Source organism: Eurypyga helias, unplaced genomic scaffold (genome assembly GCF_000690775.1).
Source record: "Eurypyga helias isolate BGI_N326 unplaced genomic scaffold, ASM69077v1 scaffold7599, whole genome shotgun sequence".
Classification (NCBI taxonomy): domain Eukaryota; kingdom Metazoa; phylum Chordata; class Aves; order Eurypygiformes; family Eurypygidae; genus Eurypyga; species Eurypyga helias.
Genome location: NW_010270138.1, coordinates 17526 through 33890, shown reverse-complemented (window position 1 = coordinate 33890; position 16365 = coordinate 17526). Strand labels below are relative to the sequence as shown.

Below are 16365 nucleotides of genomic sequence, written 5' to 3'. Positions count from 1 at the left end.
TTTTTGTTTTTAAATGTAACATTAAAAATCAGCAACTTGGTTTTTCTTCAAAAATGTACATTCTTGTGTCTCTTGACTAGTATTACTGCAGGGCAGTGATACGGCATTGATTCATACGGCAGTAATTTACTCTGAGGTTATCTTCATTAGTGGCATCCTAAATAGCTTCCTTTAGCCTGAAACATATTTATTGATTTGTCAGGTATCTAACTAATCTGATGATACTGACGCTGTTTATAAATGAAGTGTAGACAGCAGCTTCAGCTATTATTTGAAATTTAACCCAATTTACCTGGGTCTGACCATATTTGCAACCAAAACCCATTCATGAAGGTGATCCTTTGGCTCTACTTGTCCTATTTTGCCTTCCCTTTCCTCTTTTGCTGATATGTGAGTACTTCGAATTTCTTGATAATGGAGATAGGCTGCTGAAATATTTAAAATCTAAATAAGAGAGCTTAAATACAAGCGGCTTTTAAAAAGCAGGTAGTGGGTATCTGATATTTGGGTCATTGTTGCAGTTCTTCATTGGAATAATAGGATTTTTGTATTATGCTGGAGCTGAATTGCTTATCAAGAGTGTGTTCTTCAGTGAAGGATTGTGCTTTACTCTGAGGCGAGGGCATTGAGCTGGCATTTCTAGAATTAGGGGATTATAGAGTATAAAATAAGTCTTCAAACTCTTGTTTTAAGATGATTAGTTCACAGATGTTAAGACCTGTAAGCCTTATTTAGGAGAACTGATTTTCAGATGTGGCAATGTATTTTGTAGTGCCTGTGTGCCCGATGCTCCGGTGGGTTTTTGTCTTTGCTGGATGTTGCAAGCTGAGGCTTCAAAAGCAAAACTACCTGATTTTCCTGCCAGGCTAGAGGAGATGTTTCGGCTCTTGGTTTAATTCCAGAGTATCTTGATGTGACTTGTACCCACATGTTGTGTCTGTAGAGCATCTGTTCAAGAGCATGGTTTTTCGTGTAGTCGGGAAGGATAAATAAAACCACATGGGTGTAGGAGTACCTAGGGACTGGCTTTGGTTGGTGACCATGATCAAGTTTCTGTTAATAAACTAGTGAAAGTTAATTTTGTTCAAGAGTCCAAAAATACAAAGCTTGCTTGGAAGATGGAGCAGGAAACAGAAGCAGCTTGGATACTAAGTCTTTAATTACCTGAAACTAGTACAAATGCATCTAGAAACACCTGCTAAATAAAACTCAAGTATTGGTGAAACTCATTATGCCTTGAAATTATTTGGAGTTCAGTAAGTGTGGTTAAACTGTCTTATGAAACTATTTTTGAAACAAGGCAGGGCAATCTGTTAAGTGTTGGTAGTTTTATTAAAATGGTACTGTCATTCTAAAAATGAGGATGAAAATTCATTTTCTGAGAATAGGTAAAGCTGGGAAGATCTACAGTTTCTTATTGTCTGACTGCTTTTATTCTTTTTTTTTTCCCCCACAGTGATCACATGGAAAATATTTATGGCTACTTAATGAAATATACCAATCTTGTCACTGGTTGGCAATATCGGTAAGTCTTCTATGGTGCTTTTCCTAATATTGCTCTTTGAAATGTATTCATTTAGCTACTACAGACTTTCTTAATAATACTTGGATTTTCTTTTTTCTTTTAGTCCAGCTTTATGGAAGAGGCTAATGCTTTTCTCACTATAGATTAAGCTAAGGTGTAGATGAATAATATTTGTATTAAGGCATGAATAAGAAAAAAATGCATAGGAAATATGAAGAATTTGGTGGCTTATAATTATGCTCATGTGTTAAAAAAAAAAGCATGCACAGCATTATTTTTTTTCCTTTTCCATTAAAAATTCTGTCTTTTTTTTCTGTAGAGCCTTCAGCTTTATGCCAAATCATGCCATTTAAAAAAAAAAATAGACACGACTGAAAATTCAAACTCAAGCAAGCTTTTCCTTTTAGTTCCCTGGGATGTCAGTCTCCCCTGGAATAACTTGCTTTTCTTTGACAGGTGAAACTCCCTCTGGTTAGGCTTCCTGCTTGATGCTCTTCCTAGAGCAGCACAGTGCAACCGAAGTAATATTGGAGAGAGGATTCCTTAGCACACCACACTGGCCAAATTGCTGTGCTACCACTGGCATGCTGTGACTTGTGTCAGCACAGTTATCATTAAACTCACTTGAATAGCTGAAGCATAATATTCACTTTTTGTTTTTTTTTAAATTTGGAATTGCTTCATTTTCACAGTTTTAGATCTCAAATGTTTTGTATTTGGGGCTGTTCTACCCTTAATTTATGTAGTTGAAGAATGTGTTAAGCCTTAGAGATTTGGGATGTTCCTTTAATTCCCAAAATCTTGCAATAGCACTCCTCTGTTTGCACAGCTGTTCTGTTGTGCAATGCCTGGTCTCTGAGAAAAAAATTAGCAAGAACTTAATTCTTGTTCAGTCTTGTTGAGGACATAATCGGTATGTTTGGGTTGTACTGACTCAAGTCTTCAACTCCCAACCCCATTTGTGCCAACTTATAATGAAAGTTTTAACTTCTTCCAGTAGCACACCACCACCTTCCTCCCAGCCCCTCCCTCCCCCCCCCAAAAAAGAAAAAGGAAAAAGATGGTTTTATTTAGTGTATTTGCTTTATCGTTGCAGATTTTTTGTTTTAAACAATGATGCTGGCCTGTTGGAGTACTTTGTGAATGAGCAGTCGAGACATCTAAAGCCCAGGGGTACCCTGCAGCTGGCTGGCGCTGTAATTTCACCCAGTGATGAAGACTCTCACACTTTTACCGTCAATGCTGCCAGCGGAGAGCAGTACAAACTAAGAGGTAGGACCTAGATTCTTGGGCAGGGGATTCTTCCACTAGAGGACACTCCTGGCCCTCACCTGTGGCTGCTCTCCTGAGCTTGGCTGTGTGGCCACAGCAAGAGAACTTGTTTGGCAGACTGCTGCAGTGAGAGCTATGTGTAAAACTTTCATCTCACTCTTTGGTCCTTTTTTATGGGTGGTTCCATACTTTTTGGGTTTGATGACTTTCAGAAGACTATGGGCTTCAGATGTGTAGCTTGAGGCTGAACCTCCATACGTAGTGTCCTTAAAGTGTACCGATTCAGGGTTTTCTAAATCACTGTTGGTAACAGTACTGTGGTGATGCTTGCACAGAACTACGTGATTCCTAATGCTCAATATGTTAGCCTTCTTGTGAGGGTTATAGAAGCCCTTTCTCTGATTTTGCAGGCTACAGAAATCTGGGCTAATATCTTAACAGTGTTTCTTCCCTTGAAGACTTGCTGCCATTATCTAATTCAGAGTCTCTTACTCTAATTCCAGGAAAACGTGTAATTTTGTTAGATTAAAATGTGTGTGAGGGGAGTTAATGTTTTATGAAGTTACTTTTGTGTTACAAAATTAAAAGAAAAAACCAAGTACATGCCATTAATGTTGAACTTTATTTAACGTTATAGCTAATTACTGCTCAGCTGAGCAAGTTTTAGATAAAAGATACTTTGTATTGTTTAAGTCTTCTCTCTGTTTTAAAGAATTAAGCAGCCTTTGGCCAATACTTAAGTGTCTTTATATACATAATCATTTTGGTTTGCTTTTCTTAGCTACTGATGCTAAAGAACGGCAACACTGGGTTAGCAGGCTACAGATATGCACACAGCATCACACGGAAGCTATTGGAAAGGTATCGTATCACTTAGGTTTTCGTGGGCAAAAATAATTTAGACTGGTGGTAGAAATAGTTCCAAATACAAGTATCCTGTTATCTGAGACAAATAATACAAAAGGGCCTGTGGTTGGGCTTGACACTTACGTAAGGAAACGCTTTTCTGAGTAATAGTTGACTTTGTTACAGAAATATGCTTTAGGAATGGCACATAGGGAAGGCAGTTTGTCTCTGACAAGCTGAGGGGTCCTCCCTGAGCAGGTACTGGTTAGCTGGTGTTTGAACAGGAAGCAGAACTGAAACCCCAGTATTTTCTAGTGTTTTTGCATTTGTTTTAGTGGGTAAGGAAACAGGTCTTCAGTGTTACTGAAGCCCTTCCATTCTGGGAGCTTTCCTTTTATTTTAACCTGGTTTTAAACCAAATCAGCCCACAGAATCATTTAGGATGAATTCCTGTGTTTGAGAAGCAACTCCTCAGCACTTTATCTGAGGGTTGTTGCTTCCATTTGCTAACCATGGGGTGGTTGTGAATATAGTGTATTTTAAAGAACCTCCTGATTACCAGAACACCTATTCTGATACCCGAATAAAACCTTCCTTTTAAAATAAGATCAACATCTTGCAGATGGCTTTCTGTAAGAGATAAGCTCAGTGAATATAAAATCCCATTCTCTTAAATGAGAGCTCTATCCCTGCAGGAGCTGTTAGGAGTCAGTTTCTAGAATTGTTGCAGATCAAGGACTGATTTGCGAGTCAGAAACGATATGCATCGATCAATCTCATTTCACAGATTGTTCATAATGACTATAAAATAGGGTAACTGTCAGCAGATAGTGCAAAATATTTGCTTAGCAGTTGCTACTAATGTATTATTAGGGCTTTTTCATCTGTCCTTGCCCTATAAAAAACCAAGAATTAAACTGTTCTGTATCCTTCGAATTCGAATATTTGCTGGTTATTAGGAATTAAATATTTTTCAATGTGCTTATTTATTCACTAGAACAACCCTCCTCTGAAATCTCGCAGCTTCTCCCTTGCATCCCAAGGAAGTGCCAACTCTCCTGGTGTGCAAAGAAGACCCAGTCAAAATGCAGTTTCCTTTTTCAATGTTGGACATCACAGATTGTCAACTGGAAAAAGAGTTCCTATTATGCAGCCAGATCACCTTGTAGATGTTAGAGAGGTTGGTATGCCTTAAATTATCTTATCTTTTGAACGAGCCGTCCTTTTATTTGTAGCGTTCTGGAGAAACCTGCTATTTCTAGTTAGATATATTGTCAATAGCATGTTCTAAGCTATTACTGCGTAGCTGTTTGAGGATGAGTAACTTGGCTTGGCTAATTGTGGAAGTATGTGGTGTGTGTTCTCTGACTTTTATATGTCACAGTAATGCCCTGATGCTCAAGGCAGAATTTTTTATGTTCTCATCCTTATAATGTCCCATACTATGATACTGTTATATCATACTCTGTTTTCTTCCCGTGTCCAGCAGTAGCAGAATTGACTAAGCTGTACTTGCGTCTGCTGTGACTAAGGAGAGATTGGTCAGGACTGATGTTTGAGAGTAATAATACCACTTTCTGGTATGCTAATTCATGTGGACAAATTATCAAGAGATGGGTGTGATTGAAAAGAGAGCAGAATAAAATGAGCATTTCAGAAGTATGCTTCTTTCACTGCACATTCAGGTGTAGTGTATTTTTGGAAAAAAACAGAAACAATTACCTTTTTGTCTTGACTGAGTACTGGTTGATTTAACTTGTGAATATTTACAGGATAGATCATGCAAATCTGAAGCTAACACTAAAAAAGAATTTTCATTGCTGGATTACAAACCTGTGTTACTTAGTAGTATTGATATAAATGAATATTTTTATGTTAGCAGTGTAATTAGTCTGGTGTGCTACATTTGCTGGCAGAAAGAAGTTTCTAATGGAGGGCTTTTTAATTTAGCAAATAAATATCTAGGAAGTGTGAATAGTTAGATATTGAACGTGGACAAACTGGGACAGAGTGCTCCGTATTGTGAGCATCAGTAACCTAAAAATACGTGGCTGAGCATTTGGTAAGTTCATCGGTGGGAAGCTGTAAATGGGGATTTTTTTTCCCTACTGTGGTATGCTGTCATCCTCACTGTTCTTTAGTTTAAGTCAAGAGCTGTGGCACGGTTATTCAGTAAGCTAGAGGAGGGGACTGCCTCTTCAGACCTTAGAATCTGTGAATCTCTCTGCACAGCAAACTCTTCTTGCAGATGCCTTGCAAAAGGCAAAACTGCTGCCATCCTGTTTCTATCCTCTAACAACAGTACAGGTTAATTAAAAACTAAGCAGTGCCAGTGCCATAGTAGTTGAATGCATCACAGATTCTTTGAAGAAATTCTCCTTCTGCTCTGCTAGATGAGCCTGTTCTTTCATTCAACCCAGCTGCCAGAGCACGTAATGATTGCAGAGTAGCGCTGTCCACGTACATTAATGCCTCTTGCTGTACCTCCCCAGAAAAGGTCTAGCATGTATAGAAGTTTGCCTTCATCCCTGTGATTCAAAAGCAGACAACATTTTGCTCCTGTGAGTACAAGGAGGAAAGTGGGTAGGTTTTTGGAAGCCCACAGCGTGCTGCGTGACGGCAGCTGTACCTCGTCCGGGCAAACGTGCTATTGTAGGTTCTGTGGTGTAGGGGTGCTCTGCATTGGAAGGAAGGAGGAAAGGAGCTTGGAGGAGAAGGGGGACAACACCACCAGGAAAGCAGTAATTTGATTGCATAATGAAGGGGAAAATCCTGCTTTTTCTCCCCCCTCCGCAAAGTAAGCGGTGGGATAGTGATTGTAAGCGTGGTGGCAGTGCAAACAATAAATGAGAACCCTGTATGGTTTGGGCTGAACTGATTGCTACAGGTATTTTCCTTTAAAGTGCTGGATCTCTTCTTGTAGGGAGTGAAAATACTTGATACCCACAGACAGTACCTCATAGATCCTCTTCCAGGCCGTGTAGAACACAGAGCTTAATTACTTCTCACACAGAGTGTGCGGGGTGGTTTTCCCCCATCCATGTCAACCAAGCATGAAAGTGTGTGAAATTTACTGCAGCAACTATGGTGATCAAATTCCTCTTCGCTTTTCTTTGGAGTCACTTTGGTATTCTTTTGCTTGTTAACAAGGTGCATTGCCGAGGGAGTTTCGCCATGCGTTCAGTGACTCTCTAGTAGCGGCATCAAAGAAAAAAAAAAAGTATAGTTAACTGTTCATGACCTTTTAGTTTTAATATTGTCGTAAAATCATTTGGGATCCCCTGTGTGCTCAGGTAAATGTGTACCACACAACACACTTCCATCACCTGGTAAATGCTGTTTTGTTTGACAGATGATGTCTCAGGCTGAGGGCCAGCAGAGAGACTTGATCCGAAGCATAGAATGCCTTCCTGTCTCCGGTCACCTTACATCCTTGGATCAAGACCTGTTAATGCTGAAAGCAACTTCCATGGCAACCATGAACTGCTTAAATGACTGTTTCCATATTCTCCAGTTACAACATGCTTCTCAACAAAAAGGATCCTTACCAGCAGGTGGGTATAGATGCTCACAAAGAGCAGAACCCTCTAACGAATATGAATCCTTTCCTTCTTGCAAAAATACATGTTTCAATAAATCCAGTTTCACATGGATAGAGAAAACTGCTGTCTGCCTGGTTTCTTGTGAGTTTTTCTAGACTCTGACTTGCTTCTGTTGGGTAGAACTCCTGTGCATATTGTATTATTTTTTTTAATATTGCATTCTCTATCAAGAAGTCTCTGGCAGCAGCTGTATAAATGTAATATTTAATTGTTGGGAGCATCCAACAAGATGACTGCCTTTGGGATGTAACTGGCTACTCGGGAACAGTAATAGTGGAAGGGGACTTTGGGGATTGCAGATTCTAGGATATGTGGTGTCCAGTACAGCTCTGTCAAATATCATGCTTTTCTATTTTTACACACTAAATCCCTCTTACAAGCATTTACATGTGCATAGCTTTCATTTTCTAATTAAACATTAAAATACAAAGCTCTACACTTGAACAGGTTATTATTAATACTGTTTATATGTCAATATTCTTATTTCGAGTTAGCCCGTGTTTTAGATGAGGATGTTAAGTGTTGCATTCCTTTCTGAGGTCAGAACAGACGTGTAATCAAATGCAAATTGGTTAAAGGTGGGGAAAAAAAAAATCTCTTTTCATAAACAACCAAATCTCCCAAAAAATTACAACAAAAAATACCCAAACCCCACTGTTAAAGGGTGTGGAATAACGTGCATTCACAGACAGCAAACACATTCCTACGTCTGCACAGTCAGTTGCTTCCACACAAGTAGGTGCTGACCAGAATCATTCCACCCAATTTGTGTGCAGTGTGTGAGCAGAATGTGTGTTTGCTTGTTCCTAATTTCTTTTGCATCTTCCTGGGATACATTTTTTCATGTATTTACTTCGTGGCTTTTTGTGAGCAAAAAGCTTGTGAGGACTCTCAAACCCTTCTCTTATATAACAGGTATGGTAGATATGGTAAGTATGTAAGAAAGTACACTCATAAGTTGTCTCTTATCTTTCCCATATTCCTATCATATTTGTGGTACTTGCTTTGCCAGTGCATGTTATTTGGGAAGTGTAATTAGTTTATCTTTCAAGATGAAAAAAATCTGCATAAAAGTATTAAAAGTGCATAAAAACAGTTTGATTTTTAAATCACCACAGTCATTAAAAAGCGAATATGTGAATAGGATGAATTAACTTTTTTTTTCTGTACTTCAGTTCAAAATTTCATTTGAAAAGGGAAAAACTGCATGGCACCTCTCCAAATCTTTGTCTGAACTCCGAAGTTACTCACACTGAAAGAACTCTTCCTGTGAATTTTTAACTATTGATTCATAACTGTGGGAGGTGCACATCATAAGCCTTTTTGTTTTGGCATTTTTGCGTGTGTACTACTAAGGTGGGGGTTTTTTGACCCATTACTGTATCTGGGGAAACAAGTAAGGCCCAGTGAGCACCACTGTAATGACCTTTGTAGAAGACGGGTTTTTTTGATGAGTGTTTTTGTCGTTTCTGAAATTCTTAAACTGTGCAGGCAAAGCTCAGTTCATCTGACTGCTATTCAGTTGGTATCTGCCTGTTAATGGCCAAATCTAAAAACCTTGCTTGAAGATGTCCAGATCTTGAAGATTTCTGGTGGTATCAGAGAGAGAAGGATAGAGAGAGGGGAGGAGCAGTGGATTGGATGCTGCGTTATTGGGGCCAGAGTTAAAAACAGGCTGTTAAAAGAATGCACGTGCCTTTCTGCAGCCTGCTACTCTCCCACTGGTGTGGCCTTTCTAGAGACACTGTAATACATTTGTTCCTTTCAAGGAGTGTGAAGAAATTACTATTTTTTAAGTCTGTTTAGCTTACATTCCACACACACTCAGGAGGGGTACTTATCCTTCTCGTTGAACTGTTGGGAGTCTTTTTGGTAGGCTTCAGATGCTGACATAGAAAGGAAAAGAGTTGTGGCTTAATTCAAATGCTGCAGGAGACACTTCTGTGTGTAGGAAAACATAAAATGATGTAGGAAAAAATCTTGAATACAGACTGTTCTGTCTAATAAAATTTATAAGCATTATTTAATCTTCCTAGGATCACGAAGGCAGGTCAGCATACTTCAGCTAGATATGGGTGAGATGCAGCAAGAAGTGATGATGAAGAGGAGACTTGTCTTACAGAACATAAATTTAAGTGATGTGGAAAAAAAGTATTTTTGGGTCAGTTAAAGTGGTACTTGAGTGCTATGAATGTGTTGGGCAAGTGCTTGTCAGGCTTAAAAACCAAGGAATAGAAATTATGTAAGAGTGCCAGTTTGCTATAAACTGTTAGAAGGGGAAAAAAGTAAAGTGAAAATGCTGCCCCAACTGCATCAAGGTGTGCCATAAATCACAGACTTCAAGCTGAACAGGAAAGTTGCAGCTATTAACTCTTACTAAATTCATGTCAAAAGCAGTGACGTAATGTACTGGATTGGGTGAAAAAGAATGTACTTCCTTTTCATAAAGGTGAATTGCCACAACAATTTGCACCTCTTGAAGAAAAATGTTGAAAGCCTATAGACTCTGTGCTGTAGCAGAGAGAAAGTGCTGACAGCTGCTTAAAAAAAAAACCCAAACACCAATGGGGTGAAGGCTTTTAGGGGAGGAGGAGATCACAAGGAAAGAGAATAGCTTGTGCTTACCCAAAATAGTTGGGAGCTGATTTTTCAAATATCTTCCAGTGGCAGAGAAGTGTTAAGGTGGTGTCCTGTCCACTCAAAAAGATGAAAACACAACTGGCAGCTCAAATCACTTAAACTCCTAGAATTTAACAGCAAAAATTAAACAGAACTTAACAGGGACTTCTAAAATAACCTTATTAGGGAGTATAAAAGGGAGGCTACTTATTAAATTCAAGCTAATATAGAAGCAGTGAGTGTGGATTAAATACAGCCTAGAACATGCAATTAGAGATTATTGTACTGAACAGCTTGGAAAGCAGGTATCATGAAGGGGTTTTACAGATGAGTAAAAAACTTTTCAAAAAGGAAAGTGTGACAGTGACAGCTTGAGCATCTTATTTTTTACTTCTGCTTAACTAGCTTAGACTTGAACTGCTGAGGGATTCTGGTTTCTTACTGTGTAATGGATTAACGAGTAATAGGCTGGATGAAAAGAAACTGTTTTGCTGCAGAAAAAGTTGTCTTGTCCCATTAGTACAGCTGGTTTTGTTTTTTTTTTTTCCCTGTCCCAGTATTTTCCTGGTGGAAATGCTGCTGTCTATCTGGATTAAGCTTACTCTGCCTGTTGTGGTTGAGGATGTGACCTGATTCCACCTAACAGAGCTCTGGAATAAAGGATGGGGTATCATATAGGAAGAGAGGACAGACACCTCAGTGTCGGTTTCTAAGCACAGGAATGCTCTGTGGTGGTTGGAATTCAGACTCCCTGATAACTTCTGTGTTTGTAACCTCACCAAGATGGTTTGTCAGCTTGTTTATTTTTCAGTAAATGCCGGTTGGAGTCACCTGTACATTTATTAGCCTTTGAAAAAGAATGGAACATTTGCATTATTAATGAGGAACCTGATATTGTTCTGATAAATTAGCTGGGGGTAACTAGAGATGCTGGAATCATCAAGTGGGTAATAGCTTTCCAAGCCCTGCAGCCTTTTTTTTTTTCTTTAGCAACTATTATTTATTCAACAGTGTGTGCTTGCTGCCTTTGCAGCTGTGAAGAGGCAAGTACCCTTTCCAGAGAAAACACTGGCAACAAACCTTTCTGCTTTAGCTCTTTTTAGTCTAGAACTGAGCTGGGTTTGAGAAGCTGGTAAGCGATGGGATTTTTTTTAGTACCAGTTAGAGAAAATGGGAAGGGTTACTTAACATTCCCGTGATACTGGGTTCTTCCTGTAGTGTCTGATTACACCTTTCATGACACCAACTGGTATCTCCAGTCCAAGTTGCATGTATTACAGCTCGCCAATCGCAGTGTTTGTGCTAATGATCGCTGAAGGTGGTGTCTCATTGCACCACCTTTGTTTAGTGGCTGCTGAAGGGATTGGCTGCAGGAGGAATTGGCTGCTTTCAGCTTATTCCTTGAAAAATAGCTCTCTTGTGAAAACTGCTATTTACTGACCTTCCAGAGGATGAGCAAGTTTCAGCGCAAACTTTCTTTTGCTTCAGGAACGACGATCAGTTGGTTGGAACCGAAGATATCTCTGTCAAACCACTTCAAAAATGGAGCAGCTCAGAATTTCCCAGCAGAGGTAAACAAGCCAGCATCTGTCAGAGAAGAGCAGTGCATTGCAGAGCCCTGCCAGCTAACAAGGGTAAGGTAATGTGAACATACCATTTCCCTGGGGAATTATTTTGAGGGATATCTATAAATGTTTCCATCATATTATGTGAAAATGATTTAATGGTGATTCTTCTCACACTTTTCGATGTAGCTGTGTTGGAAGAGTGAGTGCAGTTGCAGTGAATGAAACTTTCTAATTACTTTTGCAGTAATTTTTGCTGCTTTCTCTGACTGGCTGTCAAGTGGAGGGAGGCAAGTGTGCTGGTAATGCAAGGTGTCGAAATAGCCAGCATTCCCTTGCATTTTGATCAAAACCAGCTAGGAATTGAAGTGCAAAAAATCTGACTGGAATTCATTACACTCTCAAAATGGGCCCAAGAAGAACCAAAACAGCCTGTAAAGACTAAAGACAAAATTGCTGGTCTCCAGCTATTGAATCTCCCCGTCTTTCTTTTCTAGCTCCTGCTGCGTTTGCTTTTCTTAATCTGAGTAACTCTCATCACTTGTCTTGAGGATGGCTTAATGTATTTGAAATAACAGCTACAGTCTGTATCATTGCAACTGTCAAAAATGATTTGAAGTGCAAAGTACTAAAGTAAAAAACCAGCAAGGATTACGATAAAGAACATGTTTTCCTAACTAAGGTAGAAGATCATAATTACATTCTTTTTATACTAGTTGGTTTCACACAGTTGTTCGGATGCGACTGTGTCGTTGTGAAAAGGTAATGTGCAGTTGTATGTCTGCAATAGCACTGTGCTATCTTATAGCAGAATTGAAACAGAAAAGATGCTTTTCTGTTGCTATAGCTTACAGATTTTTTTTAAATGGATCTGAGTAGTTGCTACTGAGTTTAAAAAGAAAATTAAAAATTAAACAAGCCAGGAGCTTTCAAATAAATTACTTAATTCCTTCCTTCCTTCCTTCTAATAATTAAGCAAGTTACACTTCAAATGCTCAATGTATATCATTGTCTGTATCTGGGATATGACTAATCTTATCACTCCCCTTAGATATTTTCAGCTCCCTTACTTATGATAGCAGAACAGTGTAGCATCCTTGAAAAAGTCACATGTGTGATACTGCATTTTCCATCAGGGTTTGTGCTCTGTGTAAGGGCTTGGCCCCCTATTTTGGTGACTGGGTGTTCATAAGTTTGCCCTGAGCTAGGGCAGCTGCTCCAGGACAAAGGGCTTTGCCTAGGCAGACACCTGTTGCTGTCCTCCTGGGCATTTGGTGCGTCTCCCCTCTGCATCTGCCTCCCTCCAACTGTTTCCTGCAGCAGGATGGTGCTCAGAGCGCTTGGAACACCACAATCCCTTCCACCTGAAGCATTTGACTTTCTGCTTGCGGAGTGATGGTTGTTTAAATGGTGCTTGCATAGTGGTTATTGTTAAAATGGTGCTAATTTCATTTCTGCTAGTCTGGATGAGTCCTTTAGTTATACAGACAACCAGCGTGTGTATGTGTGGGTTTTTTGTTGTGGGTTTTATACAACTGCTCCAAGGTACTGTTCCATTTTCCCTTTCTGTTCCGCATTGGCACTAGCAGCACCATTGATAATGCTTGTGGAGATTAGCCTGTAGATGGGTTACCTGCTTGTCCTGGGGCGTGACAGTAAGCAAGTAACTAGGAACTACCATTTGCCATAGCCCTTGGAGTCATGATGGCAACACTGGAAAGTCTGAAGTACTGTGGGAGAGGAGGGGTGTTTCAGAGGTGCTAAGATAGAGTTAATTTTCTTCACAGTAGCTAGTCTGAGGCTGTTTTGGATTTGTGCTGGGAAGACTGTTGGTAACCCTGATGTTTTAGTTGTTGCCAAGCAATGTTTACATTAGGATGAGGACTTTTTCAGTTTCTCATATTGACCCTGTATTCCCAGCTTCTCCTCTATGAGAAGCTGGGATGGGACACAGCCAGGAGAGCCGACCCAAACTGACCAAAGGGACATTTCATGCCGTAAAATGTCATGCTCAGTATATAAGCTGGGGGGAGGTGGTGGTGGTGGGGCAGTCAATGCTTGAGGACTGGCTGGGTGTCATTTCCACATGCACACACTCACACACAGCCCCCCGACGTGTGTGAGAGAGGGTGAGAAATCTTAGCCTGAATCCTGTAGATGAAATCTGCACTGAGGGATCTTAATGCCCCTTTACATTGTTCAGCTCTTGTCCATCTTGGGCTAGATTCCATTGTGCAGCTCTTTGCAGGGGTTTATTTAGTCTTTTTTTAATCCCTGGACAGTAAAATACACAATGAGGTCCTTTTTGGATATTGTCTGGCCAGTCACATCTTTGAGCTGGTGTTTACGGCTCTCGTCCCAGGAACCTGAAGAAATAAATCCAGATGAGGAGCTGGAGGACATCGGTGATGATAAAGAAGACGATCTAGGAGCGGTGGAAGAACAGCGCAGTGTTATCTTGCATCTCTTGTCTCAGCTGAAGCTTGGCATGGACTTAACAAGAGTAAGTAACTACTGAAGCGCGAAGACTGGCTGCAGTGCAAGTGAAGGGCCATTGTAAACACAACTCTTGGATGAGAAAGTTCAGTCTGAACGTGTGGTGTCCAAAACAGGACAGAATCCTCCACCTGAGAACTTCTTTCCTTATAAAAATGCCTGTTTCTGTTTCACTTAAACAGCTTTCTGGGTTTTCTTTTATTTCAGGTGGTTCTTCCCACTTTCATTTTAGAGAAGCGGTCGCTGTTGGAGATGTACGCCGACTTCATGTCCCACCCAGATCTTTTCATTGCAATCACGAATGGCACTACCCCTGAGGAGAGGATGGTCCGCTTTGTGGAGTATTACCTCACGTCTTTTCATGAAGGTCGCAAAGGAGCGATCGCAAAGAAACCGTACAATCCAATCATTGGGGAAGTGTTCCACTGTTCCTGGAGGATGCCGAAGAGCGACGTAGCCGCTGATGCTGGCAGTAACTTCTCTGCTCACTCCCCCTCAGAACAAGTAACTCTCTCTAAACATCTGGAAGGTCAGCCAGAGCCGGACTACTATACAGTAAAATTCGTAGCCGAGCAGGTGTCCCACCATCCTCCTGTCTCAGGGTTTTACGCTGAATGTGTGGAGAGAAAGATGTGTGTCAATGCCCATGTCTGGACAAAAAGTAAATTCTTAGGAATGTCAATAGGAGTGGCGATGGTTGGTGAGGGTAAGTGTAACTGCGGTCCTTTTATTCATTTTAGAAAGCTGTTAAAATATCATTTGTGAGGAAATTTGATGTTACACGCCTCTGGCTTGTATATTGCGCTTGTGTATCTTACTGAGCAGGTTTCAGTCAAACTGCAGGAACCAGATCCTAGGGACAGAGAAGGGTAACTGCCCTTGAACTGTGATTTCCCTTTAGTACTAGTCTTCTCTGCAAGAGGTGAGACAGCATCTCCCATCCTGTGTATTGCCCAGTAATGGGGGATTCCAGGCACCTGTAGGCTGGATAAGGGAATGAGCGTGGCAGGGGATGTGGAAGGCACATCTCGATCTGAGAAATGCCCTAGAGGACACATCATGTCAGAACTTCTCACGCATCTGTTGGACACACAGGGATAATGTGCTCCAGAGGAATGGATTGGTGCAGGCAGCAGTCAGTTGTCACGGTACATTCTTGAAACAGCAAGAGGTGGAGTGTGGGTTTGGGGTTTTTTTTAATAGGAATCAAAGAAACCCACACATATTAAAACTCAAAGAAAAACTCTAGCTTTTTGAGATTCTGACATGGATTGCAAAAGCTGCTGTCAGGGAAGAGTTGGGTTTATGTTGGCAGAGAGGTGGTGTAAGGAGGGTTGTCTCCCCTGCCTGCCTTCAGATAGGGTAGGATGTATTATGGGGAGGGAAAACCAAACAGGAGTGTTAGCCTTCCTCAAGATCTGCAGTTCAGGCTGTTCATCCGTTATTTCCTTTTGGCAGCATAAGTCTTGTGTTACTGTGCTCTAGCACCACTGGTAAGAGGGCGGCCAGCCTTTTTACGTGCTGCTGAAAAGTATGTTGCACAGTACAATGTTGTACTTTGTGGAGCAGTATTATTAGGATAAATGTCTTTTCCCAAAAGAAGCATAAATGTATGTTACTCAGGTCAGTAATTTCAGTAAAAAGATTGTATCTAGAATCTGTAATAAGTGTTACTTTCACAGACTTCTGGGGCTTTTTTGTGTGTATGAGGAAAAGTAGTCGCATGTAGTAGTGGGTATCCGTTTATATAACTTGTTTGATTTTTTTCTAAAATGGTGCTGATTTAGGTATTCTTTTATTTCTTCACACAGGTCTCTTAAGTCTCTTGGAACACGGGGAAGAATACACGTTCTCTCTGCCCTGTGCGTATGCACGGTCAATTTTAACCGTTCCCTGGGTAGAACTGGGAGGAAAAGTCAACATTAACTGCGCGAAGACTGGATACTCTGCAAGTATTAACTTTCATACCAAGCCCTTCTATGGTGGCAAATTGCATCGGTGAGAACACCTAGTTTTTATCCTGTCTTTTTCCATGTAGCCTGCACTATAAAGCTGTAGTAGCTGTGTAACTCCCTGTTCTGTGTGCTGAATAACACTCATTTGATAGTCTTGAGAAAATGTAGTTTTTCCTGTTCATAAAAACTGGAAGTGTTACTGTGCTCTTAATATCATAGCTAGACAACTGCAGCTCATGTGGTCAAGGAGAAACCAGGTTGCAGTTAAAGACAGTAGGGAAATTCCATGTTTGTCTGACTGTTCAAACCACTGAGAAAACAGAGCCTCCTGGCTTTTTTCCTGACTGCCACAGGTTCTCTTATTTCTGATAGAAGTTGGTTTGCTCTTTGTTTGGAGTGAGGTAGGTCTTGCTATCTTAAAGGGTTGCACGTTGTTGGTAACATGCATGGTAGTTGCAGGGAACGTGAGTAAATAGCCTTCTGTT

The 16365-nt window shown here is 40.5% G+C and overlaps 1 protein-coding gene across 1 annotated transcript in view; it reads left to right on the top strand.

Annotated features, from left to right (window-relative positions):
• Positions 1–1457: 1457 nt before the first annotated feature.
• OSBPL11 (oxysterol binding protein-like 11) overlaps positions 1458–16365 on the top strand; it is a 21129-nt gene continuing 6221 nt past the window's right edge. Inside the window, exons 1-9 of the mRNA XM_010158339.1 lie at positions 1458–1525; positions 2622–2797; positions 3579–3658; positions 4641–4823; positions 6996–7197; positions 11353–11498; positions 13792–13932; positions 14133–14631; positions 15737–15923. Coding sequence (XP_010156641.1) covers positions 1464–1525; positions 2622–2797; positions 3579–3658; positions 4641–4823; positions 6996–7197; positions 11353–11498; positions 13792–13932; positions 14133–14631; positions 15737–15923 — 1676 coding nt within the window. The 5' untranslated portion in view covers positions 1458–1463. The remainder of the gene's footprint in view (positions 1526–2621; positions 2798–3578; positions 3659–4640; positions 4824–6995; positions 7198–11352; positions 11499–13791; positions 13933–14132; positions 14632–15736; positions 15924–16365) is intronic.